This window comes from Oenanthe melanoleuca, chromosome 1A, assembly GCF_029582105.1.
Source record: "Oenanthe melanoleuca isolate GR-GAL-2019-014 chromosome 1A, OMel1.0, whole genome shotgun sequence".
In the NCBI taxonomy this organism is placed as follows: domain Eukaryota; kingdom Metazoa; phylum Chordata; class Aves; order Passeriformes; family Muscicapidae; genus Oenanthe; species Oenanthe melanoleuca.
The window spans coordinates 15,440,404-15,466,983 of NC_079334.1; the positions used below are offsets into that span (position 1 = coordinate 15,440,404).

Sequence of the window (26,580 nt, forward strand, 5' to 3'; positions counted from 1 at the left end):
TTTCTAGGCTACATATATAAAAAAGTGACAATTAAAAAGCAGAAGTCTCCCATTGTTGTCAGCCAGAAGAAAGAGCCATTCCAAAGGGCTCTCTCTAGAACATTGTTCTGATTCTTGCTTAGGGGGGGATAGAGCCTGTCTGATCTCCAGTCCTCTCTTATCAGCTGTTATTACCTTAAATGTAAGAAATTACATGATACAGCACCTCAGAAGTTTCCATCCATGCTCTCCAAATAACGCTCTAAATATGTTCCCTTTTCACCCCACAGGATTTTAGGTTTTCTCATAATTTTCTTCCTTATCTCAAGCCTGCAATGTGTGTCCCAGGTAATGCTTCTCACTTGTTTACCTGACTTTGAAACACCTAGTTCACAGACCCTGCTGACATTTAGATCATTGTTCTTGATGCACATCACCTCAGAACTGGCCGACTTGTTGACTGAGTCTACCTGCTTTAAGAACAAACTCATCTTATCCTAAGTGACCTGAGCAAAGTAGGAGTAATCCTCTCTGTTTCTCTTTCCCCCCTCTAGGGAAGATAGAACTCAGTTTCCTCCAGCTCTGTAATTTCTGGACAGACACAGGAGTGAGCCCATGCCTAAATTTAACCCTGTATTCGGACCTGCCCCTTATATGCTATGGTAACAGGAGTGTATATAGAGAGAGCTGGTGAACCACCCTCCACTTGAATAGCACCTTTTGTCTTCGCCTTGGCTTGTAAAATACTGTCTTGCATTCATGTGGGAGTAACCTGGGGCAGTCTGAGCATAGGAAAATCTGTGCATGTAGGAAAAGAAGTGGAGCTGCCTTCAGCAAGACAACCTTATTTGACCCTCCTCCTTCCTGTTTCAGCTGGGACAGAGAAGAATGAGGGGACTGAGGCTAAGACCAGATGTTGGCATCATGCACACAGGAGTTGAACAGTTTTTCTTCGTGCCTGCCTGCCAGAGGACATTAATCCTGAGCCACAGTGCCCTCTGTCATTCCAGCTCTTGATCCATTCCCTTAATCCTTCTATTTATACCTTCTGAGCAGGAGTCTCCTTTCTTATGTGCCAGTTTTACACCGGTATAAGTTCACAGTCTGTGGGTTTGTTACTGGCTTACTCTCACCTGTAGAAGAAGAGATCTAGACTCATCACTTCTAGGTACCTAATGAAGTATCCCCTATCCCTTGGTTTTGTAAATACTCTTTGTATTTACAAATACTTTCTATTTTTTCATCAGTCTGTTCCAACACACATCAGCCTGCTATTATTTTGGTGCTATAATCCCAAAATGCACACCTCATGATGCTGCCACTGAAGCTGTGTCAGGGACAGTAGATACCTGCAACTTCCTCCATGCTACGTCAGTCTGGGATAGACTCCTCCAGGGTTGTGTTCCTTGGGACCAGCATCAGCCAGGAGATGTCTATCAGTAGCCTTTTATTTTTCTCAGCTTCAGCTCTCCACATTCAGCCTGGCTAATGTAGACTTAGGATTTGTTATTGTTCCTCATAGTTCCATTGAGGAGAGATAGATAAAGATTTGGACCTTCCTGTTATCCATACTGGCTAAATGGAGGAAAAGGCCAGGACTTGTCTTGCCTAGAACTGAAGTCTAAAGGCAGCATGGTATGTTCTTAATAAAGGAGTGATTATATGAATCACAGTAGCAAAATGTTCTTCCAGAGCACAAGCCCCACTCCCTGACTTAAACATCCAAGCGTGGCTGTCCATCATTCCAGAGGAGGGATTCGCCTTGGACCGGGATTAGTGTGCAGCCCCCTGTATTACAGAGGAGTAGCTACAATTCCAGAGTCTCTTTTAATGAGTTACTTGTGGCTGTTTATTGGATAAAATAAATTCCAACTGGCCCGTATAACAAATGAAACTCAACTACAAAACTGTAATGATATTTATTCACCCAGCTGCCAGCAAACTCACATGCACTATGAGTCATTCCAGATGTGGATAAAAACAAAGTCTGTCTGTGAAAGTAAGTTTCGTGATCCCGAGGAGACTTGGTTTAGGAGAGGAGCAGTGCGCTGACTTCAGCTCTACTCAGAAGAACAGACAGGTTCTTCTACAAAGGGGGAGGGGGAGAGGAAAAGCCATTATTTATTCCTGAAAAGAAAGGAGCTGGGAAAATAAAAAAGCTACTGTACAGCTAGATATACGTATTTTAAAGAGAAGGATGCTTTGGAAGACTTTGGTGCTGCTGCTGTTCTATTACAGTGCTCATGCCACTGTGACCTACAGATGGAGCAGAGGTAAGATCTCAACCTGAAAAACTTTTTAAGAGAAAAATTTGAGTTGTAGATTTGGTCTGAAATTATGTTGCATTTATACGTATATATATATATATATATACAACTATAATTTCTTTCCATCCCAACCCTGGATTTTTTTTCTCTGTTAAACAGGTCAGCTAAAAAATATATAGATACACATGAATAAGTGCAAAAAGGTAAAATTATATATGTATTCTATTATAATAAAAATATATAATATAGCCCAAGAACCAGAATTACATTCTTGCACTTTTTCCACTCTTCTTTCTAATTTTTCTCATGCATTACCAAAAAAATATAGCTTATGAAACTTTGAAGTGAAAGCCTGTGCGGGCACAGGTGGCATAATCTGCCCTAGCAGGAAGATACCTGGCAATAGTAAAGCAAAGAATGCCTAGACTGTGCAAGGTGCCTAGGAATGCTGCTACCCTACCCTGGCAGAGGAGCACAGATAACACGGAGAAAGTGACCTGGTGTGTTGTCAGGCTTCAGCTACCGATGTGACAATGCACAGTAGTGATATAGTTGTCATTTTTTAAAGTGTGACAGCAGCATATGGAATGTTTGGGGACTATTGGATTGCATAGGAGATGCTTGCTTCAAAGCTAGTGATGATGTCCTTTCCCTTTTTTGGTTTTATTCTCTCCTCTGGTATTTGGCATTGGTTCAGTAGCTGCTGGAATCAGAAAAAGGAAACACCTCCCAAAAGATTTCTTTGGTTCTGATATTGAGATTCACAGACATTTAAAGGAACCAGAGTCTTCTGAAAAAATAGAGTGTTCAAATGCCTCCCTCCCTACTCCGGTCTCCCATGTCTTCCTCATCATAGCTGGTACCATTCCAGTCTGCCATTTGGGTTTGGTTTTGATTTTGTAGGAGAGGGAATGGTTGAGGGAATTAGTGAAGAGCTACACAGTCTGGCTCAGGCTGTAGAAATGCTTCTTTTTTCCTTACAGTGGTTAATTATTCCTTTCAAAAATCCATGGTAGCTCACTGGCAATGCATTGACCTGGGTCTCACCATGGCAGGTTCTGTCCACAACTTTTTCATCAGACTCTTGGTTGATATTTCATGAGTCATTGTACCTGCATGTACCTTACTTTTCTTTTCTGGTATAAGACAGGAAATAGCACCAATATTTGCTGTAAGCTCCTGTAATTCTGTAGGTAAGAATTTGTTATTCCAGGGGTGACACAAAAATGTGAGAAAATCAGAACTAGATATGTATTAAATATATATATATATATATAAATTAAAGTTCAATTTTAATCATCATGAATATTTAAAGAAAAACAACAGAACTCTATTGTGTCTTTTGGGAAAGCAGATTTTTTTTTTCCAAGCTAGAAGCTCTAGTGCCTAATTTTGGACACTTCAGAGGGAAGAGAAGATTCACTCCCTGTTGTGATAAGGAGTTCGTTTGTCACAAATAGTGTGTGCAGGCATTTTCTGAGGAGGATACCAGATTTTTTTTCCACATCTACTGGGACTATTCTGCTCTAAAGACGTTTTAGAGGCATGACTTATTCATTAATAACTACTTCAGTGAACCTCTACTCTCTTGAACTGCGTGTCAACCCAATCAAATCTGCAGTATCTTGAGAGGATCCAAACACTATCTTAATTGTTGAATTACTTATAAACCTAGGATAAAATATGAGTACTGAGAAATGACACATTCTTCTGCACACTCAGAGCTCTTCCCTCCCTCCACAAATGACAACTGAGTCTTGTTTAGGTTAAACCTCCGTCGTTTAAGTCTTATCCAAGTCCTGATTTGAGTTCTGCAATGAAAAGGCAAAGACAGATCAGCATCTGGTCTGACAGAAATCGAAGACACATCTGTGCATCATGTTGACTTGTCATCCAGGTTGTTTACAAAACAGTAGGGCAACGGTCTTGCTTTAATTGCTAGCAGCTGCTGTTTGCAGTAGAAATGAGCAGTCAGTATTGTATACAACAACAGCTTTGACCATTTTTCCACTGGGAAGCACAGGGGCAGCCAGGGATCCCCAACCCTTGTAACCAATCATTCAAGCTTTGGCTCAAAGAAAACTCAGGCATAAGAAAAGATGAACACACTTGTGCTGACTGGTGAGTGGGAGCTCCCAGCTGCCACCTCCCTTTTCCCTTTGCTTGGAAGCATCAATGAGTGGAGGAAAAAAAAAATCTGGCAGGGAAACAGAGGGCTTTATTCATTCCTTTTTCTTTTAAAACTGCCTCAGCCCTATGCTTTAAATATCTCACACATACTCCTCATCCTGCCTTGATTGAGCTGTGGACACGGGTCCAGAAGTCACAGGCAAAACTTACTGCCTAGAATGGGTATGTTTAACAAAGATCCTGAGTGATGATAAAATAATTGTCTTGTCGTCATCAAGTTTCCTTGAGCCTCTTGTAGGCTTAGCTGCATGGAAGTATCTTCTCAGATTTTGTGAAGCTCCTGTCTCAGGAAAAAAATTAACAAAAAGAGGTAATTAAAAGTTCTCTACAGACTCAGTATTATTCCCTATTCAGTGGCAAAGGTGAGGTCATACAAATTCTTCAATTTCCAAATAAGAATTACAGGTCTTAAGAGATGTTTCTTCTGAATAAACCAAAGAACAAATCCTGGGCTTTGACAAAAAAATAAGCAAAAAAAACCCCCTTCATTGCAGTTATGGCAACTAGTGTCACTTCTTGCCAGTTGCTTCTGTCAAACTTTGAGAAGTACCAATTCACTGGAGAGCAGAAGCCATCCTTATGAGCATTACAAGACTTGTCTGTTCCCTGAGGAGAAACCCTAAGGCAATCCTCATTAGCACATTTCTGCTGGCTGGAGTTTATTTGCTGTAAAGGCTGCCTGATTCTAATAAATGGGACATACAAACAGTAGCATTCTTGCTGTGTGTTTACTCAGGGAGGGCAGTTTTCTTATGGTTGTGGCTTTAGGACAGGGCAGAAGCAGCTGCAAGGGCAAGTTCAAGTGGAGGCTGGAAAAGGAGATGTTAAAATTCTCAAAATAAGAAGGTAGAATGCTTTTCACCCATCAGTATCTGCAGGATATATCAGCACCACAGAGGTTTCATGCTTTTGGGGAGTTTTTGTACTGTTCCTTCCAGACCTCAAAAGCAGCATTACAGTTCCATCCAGATCTATCTGGTCCATGTGCATTATTTTCTACCCAATCTCTAGTGGCTGGTGGAAGTCAAATGGCTGTTTGAGAGCACCAGGGGAACAGTCTGCTCTCCCTAAAGGTCTTCAGCAGGAATTGCTTGAAAGAACAGAAGGTCCATCCTCCTTGATTTGCCCACAACATTGCAAACTCTTTGTATTCGCTCTAGTGTGGAGGGAGCTCAGTTTGTGGGTTTGATGGAGCAGCTGCTGCCTGAGCAACTTTTGCCTGCTCCTCCTGCTTGTGGACTTAGCTGGAGCAGGCAGGCAGCTCTGGAATGCCAGGATAGAGAAGACTGTGTGGGAGAGAGAGACTGACTGTTGCTAGAAAGCCAACCAGTACTTTTGTAAGGAAGCACAGTTTAATATATTCTAATCTCTGCGGTCATTTGGTTGCTAGGGATCTCTGCTGTGTGTGCAAAGATCAAATGCCTCAGAAATTAAAGCATGCCTTTAATCTCCACTTCTTTTCATCTCATTTCCCTCTTTTCCTTGCTGCATCTCATATTGCATCCCTACAGCCAGGTACTCCCTGCTTGAGCAACCTCTGGGATTCCATGTCTGACTTTAACTATTGTGTGGAATTTTTGGCTTGGAGAGCATGGGCAAAGGGAATGTGGTCTGAACACAGCCTGTAATTGCAACACAAATGGTCAAACACACACATTTATGTACCCAGTGGTCCTTCAGTAAACCAGGTTATGGTCTGTGTCATTTGATACATGACCAGGTTTCCAAAGATCTGGTCCAAGCATAAATAGAAGTTACATCAGCTGGACCAGCTACCAGAAATTTTTTAATTGCAATGTCTATCTAACTTCCTTTAATTTCTATAAAGACATTATTATCCAATTCTTAAAATGTGCAGTGCAAATGAAAGATATGAAATGCTATGGAACAGTGCAAGCTCTGTCTAAGCCTGGCTGTGTAAAGGACATTGCTTCTTATGAGGAAAATGCAATATTTCCCTTTTCTCTGGCTCTCATGTGATAATTTGGAAAACTGCCATAATTGCCACAACTTCCCTGCTTGTTGGGCCCATTCCAACAACTTCACTGGAGCTACAAAAGGCATGATTGATCTGCTGCAGAGGTTTTTCCCATCTACCTGGAGTCTGTTTCATCAGCCTGCCCAGTTCCTGGGAATGCATGTTTGTGGGCTGATTATTTCTGCAGCAAATATTGCAACCCTGTCTGTAAGGAGATGAAGGCATCTCCTAAAGAAGGTCTTAGGAAAGGGATTAGTTGTTAGCAAAGCTGCTTGGTGTTGCAAAGGTAGCTGGAATATCTCAGTCTCTGAATGGATTTTAACCATGGTAGGATAAATATCCAAAAAGGTATGACTGTGACTGTAATCAAAATCCATTCTAGTGTGTTCTGATTGCCCAAATGCTCCTTTAGTGCCAGAATTAATTGATTTAACCTGCATGGAGGATGATCCCTGAATCAGAATTCACAGTGGGTACCTGAAGCTGAAAGACATGCAGAGGATGCTTAAAAAAAAATAAAATCCAAGTTTCTAATGTCTTCTAGGGCAAAGATGCTAAACTCTGGTGAGACCAGAGGGAAGATAGACTGTGGAAGTTTTTGCATTTTAGTTTAGATCACAGATGGATTTTGTACTCTATAAAAGAGTCATGCTGTTAGGAAGGAAGGATCTAAGTGATTCTGATACTTTGTTCACCACAGGAAGCAGCCAAAAAATGGCTAAAGCTTACTGCTCACAGAGTAAAAGTTAAGAAGAAAGAGGAGCTAGACAATTTTGAGGATATCTGAGTAAACAGCAAGAGGGAGACACATCAAGTAAGGCTGTTTTCTCTTTTATATGTCCTAGGCCAGATGAGATCTATTTACTGAAAGTGGCACCTGTAGAATCTTCCTGGTGATCCCAGCTCCATCCCAGTACTGAGGACTGGCAAGTCAGTTAGAAGTTTGCTGCCACTTTGGTCATATTTGGTCATATTCCTACATGCTGTATTGTCACATGTATTTGCCCCAGTTCCAGGAATGGAGCTGTCCTGGGATCTGGATCAGTTTGTACAAAGCTCCTCCTGTCCCAGCCAAAGCTGGGGAAGCACCTCCTGCCCTTTAAGCCCCTTCTTCCACTTTCACATGGAAATAGCTCCCATCACCTTGCTTCTAACCACCATCTCACTGCTCTTAGTGCCTGTTGATCAGCCAGGGTTCTCTTCCAAAAGTGAGGCAGCTATGTGATGAATGAAATAACTCATACAAAGACTAAAACACTGTGAGTCCCCTCCTGATTACCTTACACTCAACTGCTGGGCCCAGACACCTCAGTGGTACCTGGCATTATGCAAACACACAGAATAAAAGATAATCTGTCTTTCTCCAGGGAATTTTCAGTATAATTAAGGAGAGGAAATATTAGCATCCTTCTTTGTCATGTGGCACAGAGTCATAAAATCCCTTGCCCCAGATCTCTTCAGGATGGCTGTGTGTGTGTTTAGTCCTGTGTATTGTTAATAGTTGTTATTTATTTTTTTTAAATCTGTTTCTGAAGCATAAGGTGTGTTCTCTTGTATTCCTGGGGTAGATCATGTCAAATTCAGCAGGAGTGTAATGACTTCTCATGCAGAAAGGAATCTTGTCAGAAGCACTGAATAGTACAATCTAATTGAAAGGGAAGTCAGCAGGCCGTAATGAACATCATCAGGCTGCAGAGGCTCTGATTATTCGGGTCGTGACAGGCAAGATGTAAATTGCTGACGTAAAGAACTGAGTGGAGCAGCAATTAACTTTGCACGAAGTGCCTGTGCCTGAGCTCAAGGCAGAGCAGGACCCACAGGGCGAGTCCAGGGTGCTGGAGGAGAAGCTGGTGACTGCCTGAATCTCCCTGCAGCCCAGTGGTTCTGCTGAGGGGAGCTGAATCCATCGAAGATGCAGAGAAGCTAGCTGGGCACATGGACCTGGCTGCAGCAAAACAGGTGTCCCAGCAAAGCAGGGACACCAAGAGTGTCTTGGTTGGAAGGGGACAAACCTGGCCCTTGCTTTAACTCTAAAAGTACTTCAATGTGCATGACAAAAGTCAACAGTAGTGTTTCTGCTCTCAGGACTAAGGCTGCAATTCATTAGCTGGAATTTTGTTTCCTTGCTTTCTTAAATTCTTCCAGCCCAAATCTGTTATTTGTTATTTAAAGTGTTTTTCAGCAAAATGGCACTGGCCTGGGTGAAGGTGATGCAGGTCAGCTGTACAGAGACAGCTGATGCTGGGAAGCAGAGGGGGAAATGAATCAAAGCATAATTATCAGGGAAAAAAGAGGCAACTTGAGAGTAAGCTGCAAATGATACTTGTTATTTAACACAAAAAAAAAAAAACCCAAGGGGGCTGTCATCTATGGGGTTTCCTCTCTAACTGGAAGGAAAGAAAGGCAAGGCAGGGATCCTGTATGTCTCTATGGTGCCCATCTCTCATTACATCCAAGTCCTGTTTAATTTGGGAGTTGCTACGGCAGCTTTATGATCTATCCCCTGCAGCATACTTGCTCATTCAGAGACATTAAACCAGCCCAAATCTGCACCACAAGCTGTGGTGACCAAGCCTCAGCCAGAAACTCCTGTCACCCTCGCTGAGATGCTCCAAGCTTCAGCAATAACCTGTCTCCTCTCACTACCACAGCGCTTGTTACAGCACAGGCTCGGGTCAGCCTGGAGGCTGAGAGTGGGAGGAGGAGAGAAGCAATGTTAAATAAGCTCCACTACTCCCTGTTTCCATGAACACTCCTTTCCTCTGGTAAAAGCATATGTGAGGCCTTTCCTGGCCCAGTTTGCTGGTTAGGTTTGGCAGCCCCACAGTTCCCCTGAGAGCAGCCTGCATACCACTCGTCCTCTGGAAATTCCTCCCTAGCCACAGAGAAACAAGTTACCAGCCAGGATCCAGGCTCCAAACCACTGAGTCTCCCTCTGCTCAGGAGGAGCCAGGTAGCTGAAAAAAGATGTTGAGAGAGGGAAAATAAGTTGTCCATTGCTTAGAGGTGATCTGGGAGGAAAGGGGACAGTAGGAGGACAGTGCTGTGCTTCAGTCTCATGTTGCAGACTCAAACTCACAAGGTCTTCTGTGACTCCTCACCCCCTGGCAGGGCACAGGGGAAGCAGAACACTTCAGATAGGTTCTGCCTAATTGTAAAGAGAGTAGACTGCACTGGACTGGATGTGGATATCTGCTGCAATCCAGCACATCAGGATTTAATTATCTCCATCCATTTGGCAGGTGGTGGCATGCCACAAAAGGACTTGATGCTTCTAATCTCTTCTCTGTCTTGGGAAGAATAGAGACTTTCCAGTCTGGCAGGGAAAATTTGAGCCACAAAAAAGGAGACAGAAAAAGGCAAAGGACAGATATGCTGAGAAAGAACAGGGAAAAAGCTGGAGGTAAAAACAAAAATGGTAAGAAAGAGAAGAAAAATGAAGATAAAGGAAAGGTGCAGAGAGAGAGAAAACATAAATATGGATGGGAAATATTTAAGTGCACCACATCAAGATTAGACTAGCACTGTCTTCCTTGTCAGCATGGTATGCATCCCCATTTGAACCCACACTTCAGCAGATGCCCATCTGGCACAGCTGGTCTTCATCTTATCCATCTACCTCTCAGACTCTTGGAATGGTTGCTTTTCTTTGGAGCTGGCTCTGCCTTTTTCTCATGTAAGCAGGACTCAAGTTTACTTCTAGTCCCCAACAGCCTCTCATCCTACCAAGAGTTTGAGAGCTGCTAGTCTGGGCAACTGACCCGTAGTCATAGTATAAAAATTAGTTACTGCTGCTGAATCATCAGCGTGTCAGCATTTCTTCACTTTTTTTAAACCCTCCCTTTGATCTTCTACACTATGTAGGTATGCAAAAAGACTCTTGCCACTGCCCAAGAAACAGCCTGTTTTATTACACAGCAGCTGCAGAAATTCAGCAGTTTTCCAGGACTATGGAACTGAGAAACAGCACAAGTCCCTATATCTCCCTATCAGTCCCTGGAAGAATGCATCAAGCTTTGAAAGTCCTCAGTTTCCTCCCTGGTTTTCATAATGCTCACAGCCATTACATTAGTTTTTAGTTTATTCTTGTCTCTGAACAAACACAAAGTGTTTATTGAATTTATTTATTAAGCAAAGATTTTATGTCTCAGGGAACTGTTCATGTTTTAAGCCCCCTTTTAAAATAAAAGACATTTAAAACATGCTTCATTTTTATTTATTGTAATTATTCATGTCTTGGCACTGAACAAACTCCATTTCCACTTAAACACTATTTGTGGACCTCCTAATATAGTACAGCATGTGTTGAGTGAAACCATCCATTTTTCATAGTTGCAACAACTTCTGTTTTCCTGGATTACCATGCCAATTTGGCAGAAAGTTTTGAAAGGTAATAGTCTAATGATAAAAATGTATGCACTACTTGTTCTGTTGCTTTCTACTGCCAGGTTTTTAATAAACAGAACTCAAAGGGGCTGTCCTACCTTGACTTGTACTTAGTAAACAAAGCTCAGTCAGGTCCTCACAAAGAAATGAGGATAGAAAAGTATCCAAAGATTTTTCAACACTGGGCTGTTCCATAGCAGGAATCAGATGCAATCAGCAAAAATTAGATCTATCAGCCCCGTTAGGCCCAAGTGGCAGAGGACACTATGTGCCTGCCCTGTTGGACTCTCTAGCAGAAGGAGGATGATGATGTGGCCCTGTTGACACACAGGAGACATCTGGGAAAAGCCAGTGTAAAAGGAATGGGCAGCACAGCCTCTGATCTCTCCCTAAAACCATCCTGCTGCCCTGAGGGAAGACTTGGCTGAGGCCTGGGTACTTCTGCATGCCCAGGGATGGAAGGAATCCTTCAGGAAGGCAGGGAGCAGGATGGATATGTTTACCAGTGGAACTGAGAGAGATGGGGCAGTCACGCAGACTGGGAGCAGTGTTGTCGTGGGGCTGCATTTTCCATGTTTACAGCAGAGAAGTGCCATGGGCTTCAGGTGATGAAGTCTGTTTTTGAAGAATCTGCCTGGTAAATACCTAAGTGTTAGGAAATTTCCCTGGAAAGACACTCCTTTTCTAGCCAGAAGCTGTATTTTGGGATCAGGCTGCTGGACGCTTGCTGGGAATTTCTGGATCCCCTTCAAACTCTGAATTACTAGATGCATGTGTCATAGCCCATTAATCTATCACGCACCCAGTTATGTCAGCCCACTCCCTGTGCATGCTGCTCACAGACAGTGTGGTCCAGCCAAAGTGAACGCCAGAGATGAAAAACGTGCACTTAGATCCTCCAAAGGAACATAGAAGGACTCTGAAGTAAAATATCACCATCAAGGCAAAGACCTCAGTTTCTACTTGCACAAATTTGGCAGTGTAACCAACTTGTCACATGTCTTAAATACTTTCTATTTTCATGATCAAAGATGGAAATGTGTGTCATGCCCAGCTGGCTTTTCATACCCATCTGTGATGTTCCCCCAGGAGTTTTTCCCTCCTGGTTGAATTCATGCTACCCACCATGATGCAAGCTGTCAGAGAAGCAGATCTATCATCCTTCATTCTTCTGCATGTGAACGCTGCTGGACCTGAGGCTGGATGTCTGCCTGCTGAGGTGGAAAAGAGTGCCAGTCTTTCTCATTGCAATTCCAGCTGGGAGCAACTGCTGGAACATACTGTGGTTTACTGAGCTGTTTTCAAGCCCAATGCATTTCCCTATGGGTGCTTTTGCTGACAAATTAATGCATATATTGTTTAGACAAAGTTATAAATCGCCTTCTGAGCATTCCTTTCACAACAAATTGGTGTGCTCATGGCAGCCTGTCTCTGTCACCCAATGCAATGGTTAACAGCTACTAATCCAAGGAGCTCAACCATGACAAGCCAGTTTTCATTCTCCTTCATCCATCCTTAATCCTTGTCACTTGGAGGCCAAAGCAGAACTGAAAGATTACTGGGGCTAGCATGTGGAATTATAAATAATGTGACAAGTATTCCCTGCCTTATGTTGTGGCCATACTAAATGTCGATCTACCCCTACAAATGACTGCTGTGTTCCAGTATTTCAGACAATTATTATCCTAACTTGACAAAAGGAAATAATATGTAATGATGAATATGAAAATTATATAAGATGGATATCAATCACATATTCATAACCAAGTGGTGTCTTTAAGCTTACCTGGGAGATCACCATCACTAGCAAGCTGAGGAAGATCTGTCATGCAGATATTTCACATGCTGAAGTCCAGCTTTGGCAAGGAGTGATTCTGTAGGCCAAAGCAACAGACAGCAGACTGACCAGAAGATTTTTCTCTAGCAGGATGTAACCCACATGCCAGCAAAACCTTTCTAAGAAAGCTCATTCATTATGCAAGCTTCAGAGTCTCTGAACTAGTATGAAGAAAGCCCAAATACAGGAAACAACAGGATGAGATTTACAATGAGTATCACAGCATCTTATTTGAAGTGCTTCTCCACAGTAATAATGCCTTCACACACAGTCCTCACACAGAGACAAGTTGAACCAAAGAACCAACTCCCAGCTGGTTTCAGTCAGCAGCATGCTAGAGGGTTTCATTGGAAATCTGGCCTTCCTCCCTTTCTCTAAATTTATTTATCTTAAATTTAGAAGCTGAGCTCATTTTTCCTTAAACAATTACTTACATTATTTTCCCATAAGCTAAAATCTATTTTACAATTTCAGCTCAAATGGCTCCAGAAGAGGGTGTCCATTAAGGAAGAAGAACACTGAATCAAACACATGACAAATTGGCAGGGTCCTCTTGGTCTGGGAGCCACTGGGAGTTGGCACCTGTGGGGGCAGGAACTGCAGCAGTGAAGGAGGTTGAGAAAGGTTTTGAATTCCCATCCACTTCAGGCACAGCTGTCAGCATTTTGTGCCTTTCAGGTCTCTCTGCTCAGGAAACAGGATGTTTGGGTTATTCTGTTGGCTGTAAGATTGATTTTTGCAACCCTGAGTCTACCTTTCTTGTCTCCTCTGTGATCCCAAGCATGTCTTTCACAGCACTGGGTTCTCTGTGACCTAGCTGCCAGCAGAGCAGTATCACAGGGCTGGTGATGCCAGCTCAGGTTATCTGAGGATCTCACTCGTAGTGTCCAGTAGTCTTCAACAATTTGCAACATTCCAAGTATGAGCCAGGCTTTCTGCATTTAATGGGGAATCCAGTTGTACGTCAGTCTCAGCTTTACTTCAGCAGATCTTGAAACCTGAAAGATCTAGAAATAGCCAGGTTTTAGGAGAGTTTGGAATAACAACAAAGATTGGAAAAATGTCAGCTTTGTAAAATGGAAATCCCATATGTGTGTTTGTGAAATGGGGGATGCAGCTATATACCCAACCCATTTTAGATTCATCCTTTATATTTCTACACTGTGTTTATGGCAATATCACAAAGACTGTCTTGGCCCAACATCACATCTGCACTCATTGAAATTCACTGATCAGATTTAGTGGAGGATTATATTCAAGCTTCACTAATGTTTTAATATTATTTCCACAGAGATGTAGAAATTAACAGGGCCCAGACAGGGCACATGCAGGTGTGTACTTGACAGAATAGATGTCTTCCCATGCTGATCCTCTCTCACCTCTCCAGGAGAAACATCATTGTCACCCAGGGATACAGCCCAGCTTTCTATCCCTCATGGTCTGCTCATGTAGCAAAGAGGCTGTACCAGTCCAGTTCAGAGATAAACCCAAATCCATCTTCAAGTCCTGGGTCTCTCTCTCAGACTTATCTTTATTGTCACTATTAGAAATTATTTCAAAAGGCATTGCCTCCAAAAACAACACATTTCTTTACAAAAAGGACCCAGAATCCCTATTATTTTTTGTTTACAGGGCAAGGCTGATTTATACTCTTTCTCATCCAGCACATATTCATGTCATTAAGAGAACCCCAGCAGGTGCACTGACATTTGGAACTCAATGAGCAGCTGGAAAGGCAGCTGGGGTTTCCCTGTTTTTTGAAGACAAGTGAAATCCCAGAGCAGAGGAAGCAGAAAACTGGTATTCACTTCCCAACAATTTATTTCAATTTGGATGGGCATCTGAAGGAAAAGCGAAGACATTTCTGCTTGTTTCTATTTGGAGTGAGAAGAAATGGTCAATCTAATATTTATTCCTCCTCAGTTCTGAGCTGTGATATTTGTACTTAGTGAGGATGAGGAGTACCTTGTTTTTTCATGTATGTGAGCAATTAATACATGAATAAAATAATAATAGTTGGCAATCAGATCAAAAACTGCTCCCAGACCCACTAGGACACTTGAATTTATTTGCCATTTGAAACCATTCACACATGGCTTAATTTAATAATTCCAGGGTCCCTGGCATTTCTGAACTGTCATGTGATCATGAAATAAAATTTCATACTACTCTGAGGTTCAGACTGGACCTTTGATTCTCTTCATCCAGTCTGCGAAAAAAATTTACATATTCTTTCTGCCAGTTGAATTTCCTCTGTTAAAAGCTCAGTGGGTTGTAAGCATGGAGGGGGAAGAAGTGTTTGGCAGCTAATGGTTCTGCAGCCAACCCTCACCTCTTGCAGGAGCAATGACTACCCTTGTTGAGGTGGCCATTGACCAAAAAGATGGATCTTATCCATCTGGTGGTTAGATCAAGGGTGCAAAGGCGTGAGGAAGGGCTTCTGCTTTTCCTCCCAGGTCTGATTTCCATCCTTAGGTCATCTGAGGACTTGAATCATCACCAGATACATTAAGAACAGTTACAGCACAACTGCACTGGGAGCTTCTCACATGTAGAAATGCTGCTGGCATAGCAGACGTGTTCTGAAGTGAGACAGCTAAAAACTAACTACGACTGTGTTTTTTTGTTTGCTTTCCCCCTTCATTCACGACCAGGCAGATTCCTGGCTTAGCTGCGTGTGTGGCCACACAAAGCGGTGTCGGTGTCGGCACAAAGGGGAGGAGTGCCGGGCAGGAGCAGCTACAGCTCCATTAGGTCAGGCTCAGCAAATCCTTTGCCAAGCAGTCACCTTTGCCTGCCAGGACACAAAGGAAACCCAGCCATTGTCTCCTGAGTGAATACCTTTCCTCCGTGCCCAGTGAGTCAGCTCTGAGGAAATACATACCTGGAGGTGGTGCAAGGCTTGAACCAACCCCATGGGGTTCTGTGATAGTGTTAGAAAAAGGGCAGAACACGGTGAGAGTGATTTGGTGTTGAAGGGCTCTCCTTCCAGAGCAGCACTAGCACCATGCAGAAAGCTCTTGGAGCTGTTGTAGTTCTGTCTTTTCCTATGAAGCAGAGCTCTGATTTCCTTTGCTCTCTCTCCATTGCTCAACATCAGAGGCAGCTACTTCATTCTGCTCCTCTGGTGCTTCCCCACAGCTCAGCACCAAAACTCAAACACCCTGCTGTGTTCCTTCCTTACTTCCCTCACTCACTCCCTTCTCTGCTGCCTCCTGGGAGAAACGGAAGTAGATTGGATCATCGTTGTATTCCTTCACTTGTTCATTTGTAAGAAACTATTTCAAATGTGTTTAATTAAGACTTGGTGTCTTTCCCTTAGATAAGGACCATTGTGAGCAACACAGATAGGGAAGGAGAGGTGGCTCTGCAATAAAGATAGGAATACAAAGTTCTGCTCCTTTCCCCTACTCTGCCTGAAATTAACAGTGTTACCACAGTTATTTATTGCCTATGTGTTAAACCTGTGGAGCAGGGTTGATATTTCTTCCCTTTATTGCTGCCCTTCACTTAGACAGTTTTTGTCATAGTCTATTCCCAGTTCGTGGTAATATAGCAGCAAACCAAAGGACAAGAAAACAATACATTTCACTTCTTCTTTTCCTTCAGTTTCTATGGGTGCATTTTTTCTCTTCACACCTTTTGCAGCGACTTTAATCCAGCATATTAAAGACCTCTCCCCAGCTGACTGGAATGGTTTTTTATGAGCATAAATAATTCCCAGTGGGCACCTCTCCTTATCACACAAAGGGAAGAATAAATAACACAGTATACATTGTGTCAGGCTGGGAACAAGAAAAAATGCTGCATAATGGAAATTCCATATGAAGAAATAAATTCTCAGACCATTTTAGTTGGTTGGTGTTAGCAATATCTTTGAAACCATTTCACTTAAGTCATAAATGTAAATATCCTCCACCTCTCACAAACACAGGCTCAGCTGAACCATTTTCTTCTCTAACAATATCCATTTCTGCAAGCATAATGGTGTTTTGGTCTTTCTAACATGCCTTTACATTTCTCATTTGTGCCAAATAGCTGGACAGGCTATTACCACTCTAGTTTTTTGTATGGGAACTGTGTTGTGCATTAATCTAATCTCATACATCTTAGGCCATTTATGAAGTGCAGAAGTTTATGCAGAAATGGGTTCTGTTTTATGCAACTGAGACACCCTTTCAGAATTGTTTGTTTCTTAAAAAGGAGATAAATCAGTAAAAACTAACTTAGTTTGAAAACAACTGATAATGTGTCACTATGGAATTGAATATAATCTCCTATTAACTTAAAGTGTTTAAAACTTATTTTTTTCCTGTGCAGTATTGCCTGTTGACAACTCTTGTAGAGAGATCTACTTCCTACATCCTTATTGGCAAAACTTTTCAAGACAAAGCTTTTCTTTTCCTTTAACCACTTTTTTAATAACTGAAGATGATGCTAATATCTATTCTCACTTTTAGTCAACAGTTATTAACTCAGTTTAGCCTTAGGAGCTAAGATAGCTCCTAAGAATATGAACTGAGAGTATAGAGAGGAAAATTTTATGCTGCTTTTAAACACGAGTTGTTTCATAATTAAAATATTTTCTCCATCTCGCTGCTATGTTCTTCTAAGGGGCATTGGGATTTAATCCCAATGATGGCTATTTAAATGTATTAAAATCAGAATGTAAAAGTCTTTGCATTGCACTTGTCATGGAAGCTACTTATGTGAATAACTGCAAATCCAGACACAAGTTTCAGATGCTAGACTATAGCGCTACAGAATTTTTTTTCTTGTCTTTCTAGGATTGTGTGTATGTTTCCCTTATTTTATTCCCCTTATTCTTCCTTCAGATCCCCACTCTTTCAATTTCTTCTGCACTGGGACAAAGTATATAATGATTTCTAATATAGCAGTTTTGATACAGAAAAGGAAAAAATTCAGGGAGTGTAGCCAAAGCTCACGTTCTGCCCTGGCAACAGCTGCAGGCCCAGGACAGTGCAAGTACCTTGCAGATGATACATCCTTCTGGGGTTGAGCCAAGCGCAGGATGAGGAGTAAATTGCATAAAACACATTAATCTTTTAATAATCCTGCCACTTGCCTGTCCAACACACCTGTCATAGGTCAATATACACATCAAATCTTTCTTGTTCCTCTGCTCCTCCTGTCCTTCATGAAAGGGGTCCTCCTGAAGCAATGAGGTGACTCTTTTCCATGCCTCTGATGACAATCAAAATAGTTCCTTCTAAGTCATAACCCCAAGGCAACTGTTCATGTACTTGTTTTTGAGCAATGGTCTGCACAGGGCTTCATAAAATGGTCTGCACAGGACTTCTGCAAATCATGCTTCATACCTTTTCATGGGGAAGAAAAGGGCGCTGATGATACACAAATATCTGAGAACTCCTGTTATTATGCTCTGTGCTTATTGGGCAAACACATCACAGGAAGGAACCGGGAAATAACAAACAGATGCATGAACTGGAAAGCGAAACTAAACATCTGTACCCTCACCAATCAAACTGCAGGGAAAAGCTGGGAGAGGATCACAAGTGTTTACCACACAGCTAATGAAGTGCAGAAGATTGTGACAGAATGTCTTAAGAGAGATGAAAACATCTTTAAAAGGAGGCTACTATCAGCCTCAAATGTGATGTTTAAACCATAAAATGCATCAACTAAGTAGATAGAAGCAGGTCAATGAGTAGGCAAACATGGATTTCTTTTTCCTTAAGAGCCTGTGTAGTCTTGAAAGAAAGTGGAATTGAGTCAACAAAGCTGTAGGAGACTGGATGGGCTCCTGCAGCAAGCAGAAAATGCAGATTTCAGTGCCAGTTTTGAAGGGCACTTTTAACTGCTCTTAGCAGGAGATGTGTAGGCTGCCTGCAGTCTTCAGGAGGAGGCAGAGGGGCACTCCAGGGCACATGATGAGGCCATGCAGGGTCAGGCAGGGAGCCTTGGAGGTGGGGACTGTGCTGGAATACACTGCTCTCTGATCTGCCTCCAGCCCTGAGCCCTGAGTGGGCAGCAAGGCAGAACTCCCAAGGTCCCTCTGCAGAGGAGATTTGGAAGAGGATGAGCATAGCAGTACACTGGTATATAATAGAAAATGTATTCAGTAAGGATAATTAAAAGCTTAGTTTTCCTAACTTGTCTCTGCAAATCATAAGCTTTTTGTTACGACTGACCAGCCCTTAGGACAGAAGCACCCATATCTACATTGCAGATGTCTGAACTCAGTTGTAAGAGAAATAAAAACAGTAAATCAGGAGACTGTCCACTGACTTCAGAGTTCACTGGGCTGGGCTTTCTCTGTCAATATTAATTGGGGATCTCTGCTACTTAGGTGCTCATAGCTACTGCCATTGAAATGAATTGGATGCAACATCAACATAAAATTATGCACATCACTCTGCGTGTCCAAATGCTTGGTAGCTTTACAGAGAAGCCCTTGGGAAATAAATTAATAGTAAATTAGAGTTCTAAACTCTTCTACTATTCTTTGATGCCCCCAGAAAAATCATGTCAGAGATGGAAGTAAATGCAGAAAAAAGTAAAAGTCAGAAAAAAAAGTTTCAAGAGGAGTTCACAATCATCAAATGTAGAAACTGACTGAAAATCTTTCTATATCTCAGCTTTTGTGCTTAAGTGGCATGTATGTTAAGTCAGTACAATGAAAATCAGAGTGCTTGAACCAAATGTTCGTACAGACTTGGAGGAACTTGTGAATTCAGGGAGAGGACTGTGGAGGGAATGATGATGGAAGGATTTGACTACTGAGCAGGAAGAAAGTGAAAGTGAAGGACTGAATAAAATGCAGATTAGGAAAATCAGATAACCATGACAAATACAAACGAGCTCTGAAAGACTTTCTGTGTAGAGTCTCTAAGAGCTGTAACAAACTTTAATATGTTTTGGGAACAAGATAATGGGACAAGGGAGTCAGTGCTGCAGAGGCTGGCATGCTTTTGATACACATAAAAATCCCTTCTCACCACAGAGCAGCCCAAACCCTTGTCCCTTTGAATGTCCTAACCTAAGCCATCCTGGGAAGAGCTGGGTAGGCAAACCCTGCTTCTTTCTGAGGTGTTACCTGTGACTCAGCAAGTGGGCTGGTACTGAATTGATAGTATGGCTTTCATTTTTGTGTGAGTCCTTTGCTGAGGCTTTTCTGGGTGAGTGGTGATGGGCTGAAGCTGGTGGCTCCCAGCTCAGTTTCTTGGTGGGGATCTCTGCTTGGATTGAAACTTAAAGCTATCAGTGTGATGACAAGAAGCATGACAGCACTGAAGCAAGAGGCTGCAGGCACTTTTTCCATGGCTCGGGATATTTGAGATGTAAACTGGCTGCTCATGTAGAGGTACTCCATGCTCTGAGGCTGTTTTCATCAAAAGGGCATCTAAAAGCTAAAAGAGATAAAAAATGAATAGTCATCATTATGGACTGGATTTCTGCCAGCTGCTAAGTAATTGGAGTTTTAATTGTCTGGTAATAAAAGTTCTAATTACTCAGCAATTAGTGCTTGAAGTTTCAAGTGCTTCACATGCACTCAGTTGCATCCTTGAATTGTCAAGAGCAAAAAATGGAGTAGCTCCAGTGTGCCTCAGCAAAGCTCTGAGCAAGAGAGGGAAACATCAGGGATGGAGCAGCTATACCTGAAACCCATCCTAACTTCTGTATCTACCTACAGTATATTTATTGCAATTCAACTAAGTATTTTATCTACTCCCTGGCTAATTTAAGGCCAAAATACCCTTTGTTGTGTGTGTCAAGTATGAATTGCTTCATACCTAGCATTATCATGATTCATTTTCTATATGCTGGATAATAAAGGTCCTGAGGCTCTGGTTTCTCTCTTCTTGCTGTACTAGAATTTGAATATCATTAACAAGCCAAACTATAACAAAGTCAGCACTTGTCAATAGTCCAAGAAGCAGGGCTGCATTTAGGGTACAGAGCCTAGAAGAAACTGCATATTTATCGTTTGCTTGGGTAACCCCAAAGAGGCAAATTTTCTGACAAACCATGTAGTCACAGAGTTGGGATGACTTTTCCATAAAATAATTACAGGTGCTCCAGATTTTTTTTATTTTTTTTTAAATGCCCAGAAGAGAGAGCTTTAAATTATATTCAGATTACTTACATGCAAAACCCATCACAAGAACTTTGGCAAAACCAGACAAAATTGATTTAATCAAAATGTTTAATGGGAAAAAAAAACTGGTAGTGGAAGGGTGGGTTGAAACTTTCCAGAAAATCAAAGTAAGCTGCATGTTCTATTACATGTTATTCATAACTCTAAAAAAAAGAAAAAAAAAAATCTTATTTTTGACAGGGGAATCATAAGGCCTTTCAAAATGTGGGAGATTTGTTTCATTTTTTCCTTAGAGAAGTGAAGTTTATGAAACATACTGACAGTCACATAAGCGTAGGTTAAAAACATCCCTTCCTATTCCTGAGTATTAGAAAAAAAATCCAACAAATTCAAATTATGATTACTCAAACATCAGAATTGAAGATCTCGATAATATACAAATGATAATATACAAATAAAACACTAAATAGAGTTTTTCCCTTCTGCTCTGAAAGTAATTTAGACTTTTTTACACTATGTGGCTAGTTAGTAACCTGGTTAATAACTCCAAGCATTTAGGTCTTCTCTAAAGCAGCATCAGATGTTTTCTATACCCTGGACTGTCCAAGTTATTGATTCTGCATGTGCTCCACTGGGGTGCTGAGCTCAGGGACTGCACATATATTTTCTGTCTCATTTCCCTGAGGCAGTGTCTGTAGTGCTCTTCACAGTGGTGAACAGATACCTGGTGGTAGAAGGTTCTTTTTTTTCCGGTTATTACACTGCAAAGTCACACTAAGCTGGGATTCACCTCACTGGATGTAGCTGCCTTGTCTAAGCTAGTAACAGGCTCAGTGAAGAGACACAGATGTCTGGATGAGTCACTCCTTCCAAGTGTAAATGCCCAGGACAGATGAGCTGATTATTCTCTGGTGGATCTGTCTTTAATAAATAAGGTGAGATCAACTTTTAGACAATTGAAACCAGGAGAAATGTAGAGTCTCAGAAGCATGAGAGTACAAGAATGGACTGAAAAAAGTAGGTTTTGTTCAATATCAGTACCAATTTCCCCTTTCAGATCCAGGAAAAGGACATGTATTTCAGACTATGTTGCTGCTGCAGTTATCATTATTCCTTTCACCTCTGAGGCTGCAACTTGGAGTCACAGGCTTGGATAACAACGCACCCTATGTTAGGCACCCTGTGGATCCAGGACAAACAGCTAGCCTCCAACCTTGGTAGATCAGGGACAAAGCAGTCCCTGCCACACATTTCATTTACTGTGAAAGGCCATACTGTACAGCAAGACTTTGCAAGAGAATATTTTACTTGACTGTACTATTGAAAAGCACTGCTTCTTGTCAGTGTTTGGCAGTGATGCCTTGGGTTTTAGCTTTTATATTTTTCAGATTCTCTGCTGCTTAATATCTAACTCTGAAACTTCATTTTATGTGTTAGTAAGTTTTCTTCACTGGGTAGTTAGACAAAACAAAATTCCCTTCCTAGCTAGAGAATCAAGGACAGCCAGTACCCAAAAAGTATAAACAATAGCAAAGGGAAGGGGGCAAGCCAGGGCGCTGATACTTCATAGTCTGGGGCTGTGGTTGGATAATTGACCCCAATATGTAGATGAAACAAAACTTGTAAAAGTGTAAAAACTCAAGACCAGGATCCATCTTGGATTCAACTTGTATGTAGCCCCAGCCAGGCTCTTGCACTGCCCAAGGTGTATCCTTTCAATAAATACCTATTTTATTCCTTTTGCTCTGTCAAGTCTCTGTTCCAGGTCAGCCTTTTCAGGCATCAGTGCTTTATAAAATTTCTCTTTTCCCATTGCTGTTTTCCAGCTATGCTTTTCCCAGCTGCTCAGCGATTCAAGAGGTCCTCAGCTGCCTTCCTCAACCCAGTGTTACAAAACTCACTGGAAGATGTGGTCCTGCTTTATGAGGTTCAGTATATGGTACCTTAAGCCTTAACCAAGACTGGGGGTCCTGTCCATACTGGGGTTATCCATTATCTGGCTTTGTGTCACTTTTATCCATCCAGCAGTAAACCTGTGTCTGTGTCATAGTTCACCAGGAGGGTGGGAACACATCGAAACTTTCCGGTCTTTTCCCCCACCTCTAGACAGTGCAACTGTGTCCATGTGACAAAAATAAGGACCCAAGGACTGACATATTGCTAATTCTCACACACTCTGTCTAGAGTTTCTTGGAGAAAATAAATAGTTTTCTATGTTCTGATTTTGTGCCAGTTTCTTTTAGCTGAGCTTGACATTGACAAAGGTCAGAGGATCTCCATCAAAGATGAGGAGCTGGCTTCCCTGAGGAAGGCTGCTGAGTTCGACACCATCTGCAACGAGATTATCCCCAAGAGCATCACAGAGATCCGCAGACTGAGCAGCAGGCTATCTTCCTACCCGAGGGTCCTCAAGAAAGAAGACTTTGAAAGGACAGTGCTGACCATGGTATACACAGCCTACAGAGCTGCTCAGTCCCAAGGCCACCAGAAAGACATTTGGGCTGAATCCTTTGTCAATCTCTACAAAGCCCTGAAGAACGACTTGATGCTCCCATACAACAAACAGCCCTCATAGTGGGAGAGACGCAGTAGCTCAGCCACCTGCTCTGGTTGGTGAAGGACACGATGTAGCATGCCCACCACTTTATTCTCTAAAGAGTTTTATAGCCTGCTTCACGAAAGATTGTTAGTTTTCTGGCTCCCTCTTGTGGAATCTGCTTTCTAGTTCCATGCTAAGCAGTGAAAAATGCCTTCAGTCCTGAGATTTCAATTTGTGTGCTGGCTTGGAGGCTCGTTCTGTGACAGGAAAAGAAGGGAGTTTGGTCTACCCAGGCAGATCCTTGTTTCAGGCAAACCCTTGATTCATCCTTTGGATTTCCTGTAAGCAATTCATAAATATACTGTGCTTATGCTCACATGCTGATGTGTAAGTGCTGGAGAGTGCTGCATTCCTAGCTGGGGAAACAAGATCGTGTTTTGGCTGGCCAGTAAGAGAATATTGCACAGAGATGAAGGCCCAGTGTAAAAGGAAGAGGTTTCATAACTGTCAGCCTTCAGAAACTATGCCACATATTATTAATTTCAAATGTTCTCATAAATAAGCACTCTCTGATTCACTTCATTTGACTGAGCCAGTGTTTAATTGCAATAACATTTGCAGAAGACAAAGGGCATTGTGAAGGCCATCAGCAAACAATGCCTGGGAACGTATTCCCTGCTTCCTGGAGCTGTCCTCCCAAACAGTCTGCAATTCTTTCATTATTTGTACATGACTTGCTTCTGCTGCTTGTTTTTTTTGAAAGGAACATGTATTTGTCCTCAGTGGAATCCAAGGCAAAACAAAGGCCCTATTTAATTTAATACTGACACATTTTTCCTGGTTCTATCACTTGAACGTAGATCATCTAAACCCATGCTTCAGAATCCTGGTGAGGCAAGGGAGGAAGATGAATTAAAACAGACTTGGTGCTGAATTCAGCACTGTGGCTCTTTTTTTAACACAAATTGTATATTCATTTGAGTATATATGTGTGTTTGTATGTGTGTGCGTGTGTGTGTGTGTATGTGTATGTGTGTGTGTAAATGTGTGTGTGTGTGTGTGTGTGTGTGTGCGTGTGTGTGTGTGTGTGTGTATGTGTGTGTGTATTCATGCATATGAGGGCATGTAAGTGCTGAGTATGTAGAAGAATCCCAAATTGTTCAGTCAGTGAACAATTGCATCTGATCACTTAGCAGAAAAGGCTATTTGCCAATTCCATGGTGCGAATTATGAATTTGGGAGCAGCAAAGAAAAAACTGTAGAAATATTGCAACCAACTATAATAAACTCCCAAAAAATTCATGAACAGAATATAGACAGAAAATGGAGATCTATTTTGTCAGAAGGTTGACAAGCTATCAAAAATCTAAATCAAACCCTCTAATGTTAGTACACAGGAGATACAAACTCTGATTTTCTATTGATATTAGAAGTGCTTCTACTTCCAGACCATGGGAAAGTGGCTAAACATTTATTTCATCCTTTTATATCATCATTCTCTATTTTTCTATTGGATAATCTATTAAGGATGCAGGCCCAAATCACAAATCCCCAAGGCTAAAACAGACCTAAGGATTCCAGTCCAAGTTCTGAATCATGTTTAACTGCTTTTGCATCACTTGAGCAAAAGAAATTCTTTTGTGTCCCTTAGCAGGGGTACTGCAAGGACTGGAGCTGAAAAAATCCACCCACAAGCACAGCAAAGAGCACAGTACAAGCAGTCAGAGCACACTGGGTTTGGCAAACACCTGTGGGAATGTGGAAGCACAGCAGCCTTAGGGGCAGTCTGGCCATGGCATTAGGAGCTGGACAAAGGGCTTAGAAAAGACAGAGTCTGTGTTGTTTCCCCTAGAGTTTCTGGATCTGTGTGTACGAGTGTGCACATTGATTTAGACACACATATGTGTAGGTGCACTTTTATACCTGAAGAATTTTGTTGGCCATCTCTGAAGCGTGTCTGGCAGATGGTGAAGGAAACGCAGGCACAAAGCTGTGGGCCACAAATATCTCTGCCTCCTCTGCTTGCACATACAGAGCTCAGCAACCCAAAAGTGGCCCTGCACTCCTGCCCACATGCCCGTTGAGCCCTCAGCTTTAGCACTGATGATCTGCTTGTGATTTCTTCCCCTACTTTATAAACACATGAAGGGGAAATGCCACAGAGTGCAATACTGCCTTTCCAGCTCTGCTTCTTGGCTCTCTGAAACACCACTTGCTGGAAGAGCCTGAAACCAGGGAAATTCATAAATGCCCCACAGCCAGCTACTCCAAGTCTGCAAAAATAGCAAGAAAGAGAACTACAGCAAATATTAATTGCTAGCAGTCACCAATCAGAAATATACTTCCCAGCAGTGCTCCTCACCCCACAACAGAACTGCCTGGCAAAGTTTACTCGTCATAAAATATCCCATTAAAAAGAATTGCAGATAATTTTTAATATCTTATAATTCCCTATGGCATACATGCCTTACTATACTTACAAATTGGTAACTGAAACATTTCTCTTCTCAACAGAAAATAAAAGTTTTCCGAGTTTGTTTCCCTCCTCCTATTACTGTGTGCAATGTAAGAAAAATACCTATTCCTAGGGAAAGTTCTTGGACTGCCCGTGTTAATTTAACAGAGACTCTCAATGTAATAATAAAAACATTCTACATTAAAGTCCTTGCCTGTGTATCATATTGATTTCAGCAGCAGATTTGTTATTTTGCAACTTCAGCTTGATTGTCTCAGAATGCAAAACTCTTCATGGGAGCAACGGTACGGGAGAGAAGAGTTTACAGCCCTTCTCTCTATGGAAGAATAGAGGGAATAGAAATGAGAGTGCCTCCTTTTTCCACGTGGAAAGGATCACTCTGGCTTCAGGGAAGTTCTTTGGGCTTAGGGCATTTCTCTCCCTCCCTAAGACGCAGGTGAAGGTTGCCTTTTCTGGATCTCAGTTTTCGTCTCAGTTTTCGTTTTATCACTTTGGTCTGAATCTTCTTTATGGCCAGTTCTTGTCTCACAGGTTAGAAAACCATTGCTCCTAAATGGTGCATTTTATCTACCCTTTGACCTTGTGGATCATAAAAAGATGAAGTAAGGTTTTATTTTTTTCATTTAAAATATGACAAATTTTCATTTTATAACATTTTAGACCTTTTTGTTTATTATTTACTTAATTTCTCTGAAACAATTGAAAAAAGAGATCCTGAGTTGTATTGGCCAATTCAAAATCTTCACATTAACACTCAATTTTCTTACAGAATTGGTTGCTAAATTTACCTGAAAGGTCTCAAGGTTCTATTGCTTGATGGAAGTTTCCAAGTGTAGAAATCTGAGATA

General features: G+C 41.8%; 1 protein-coding gene across 1 annotated transcript; it reads left to right on the forward strand.

Annotated features, from left to right (window-relative positions):
- The first annotated feature begins 1,989 nt into the window (after positions 1 to 1,989).
- FAM180A (family with sequence similarity 180 member A) lies at positions 1,990 to 25,936 on the forward strand. The gene is made up of 3 exons (XM_056482581.1): positions 1,990 to 2,252; positions 22,544 to 22,644; positions 22,951 to 25,936. Exons 1-3 carry the CDS (start codon positions 2,177 to 2,179, stop codon positions 23,290 to 23,292), a joined length of 519 nt encoding a protein of 172 aa, XP_056338556.1. The 5' UTR covers positions 1,990 to 2,176; the 3' UTR covers positions 23,293 to 25,936.
- The last annotated feature ends 644 nt before the right edge of the window (positions 25,937 to 26,580 follow it).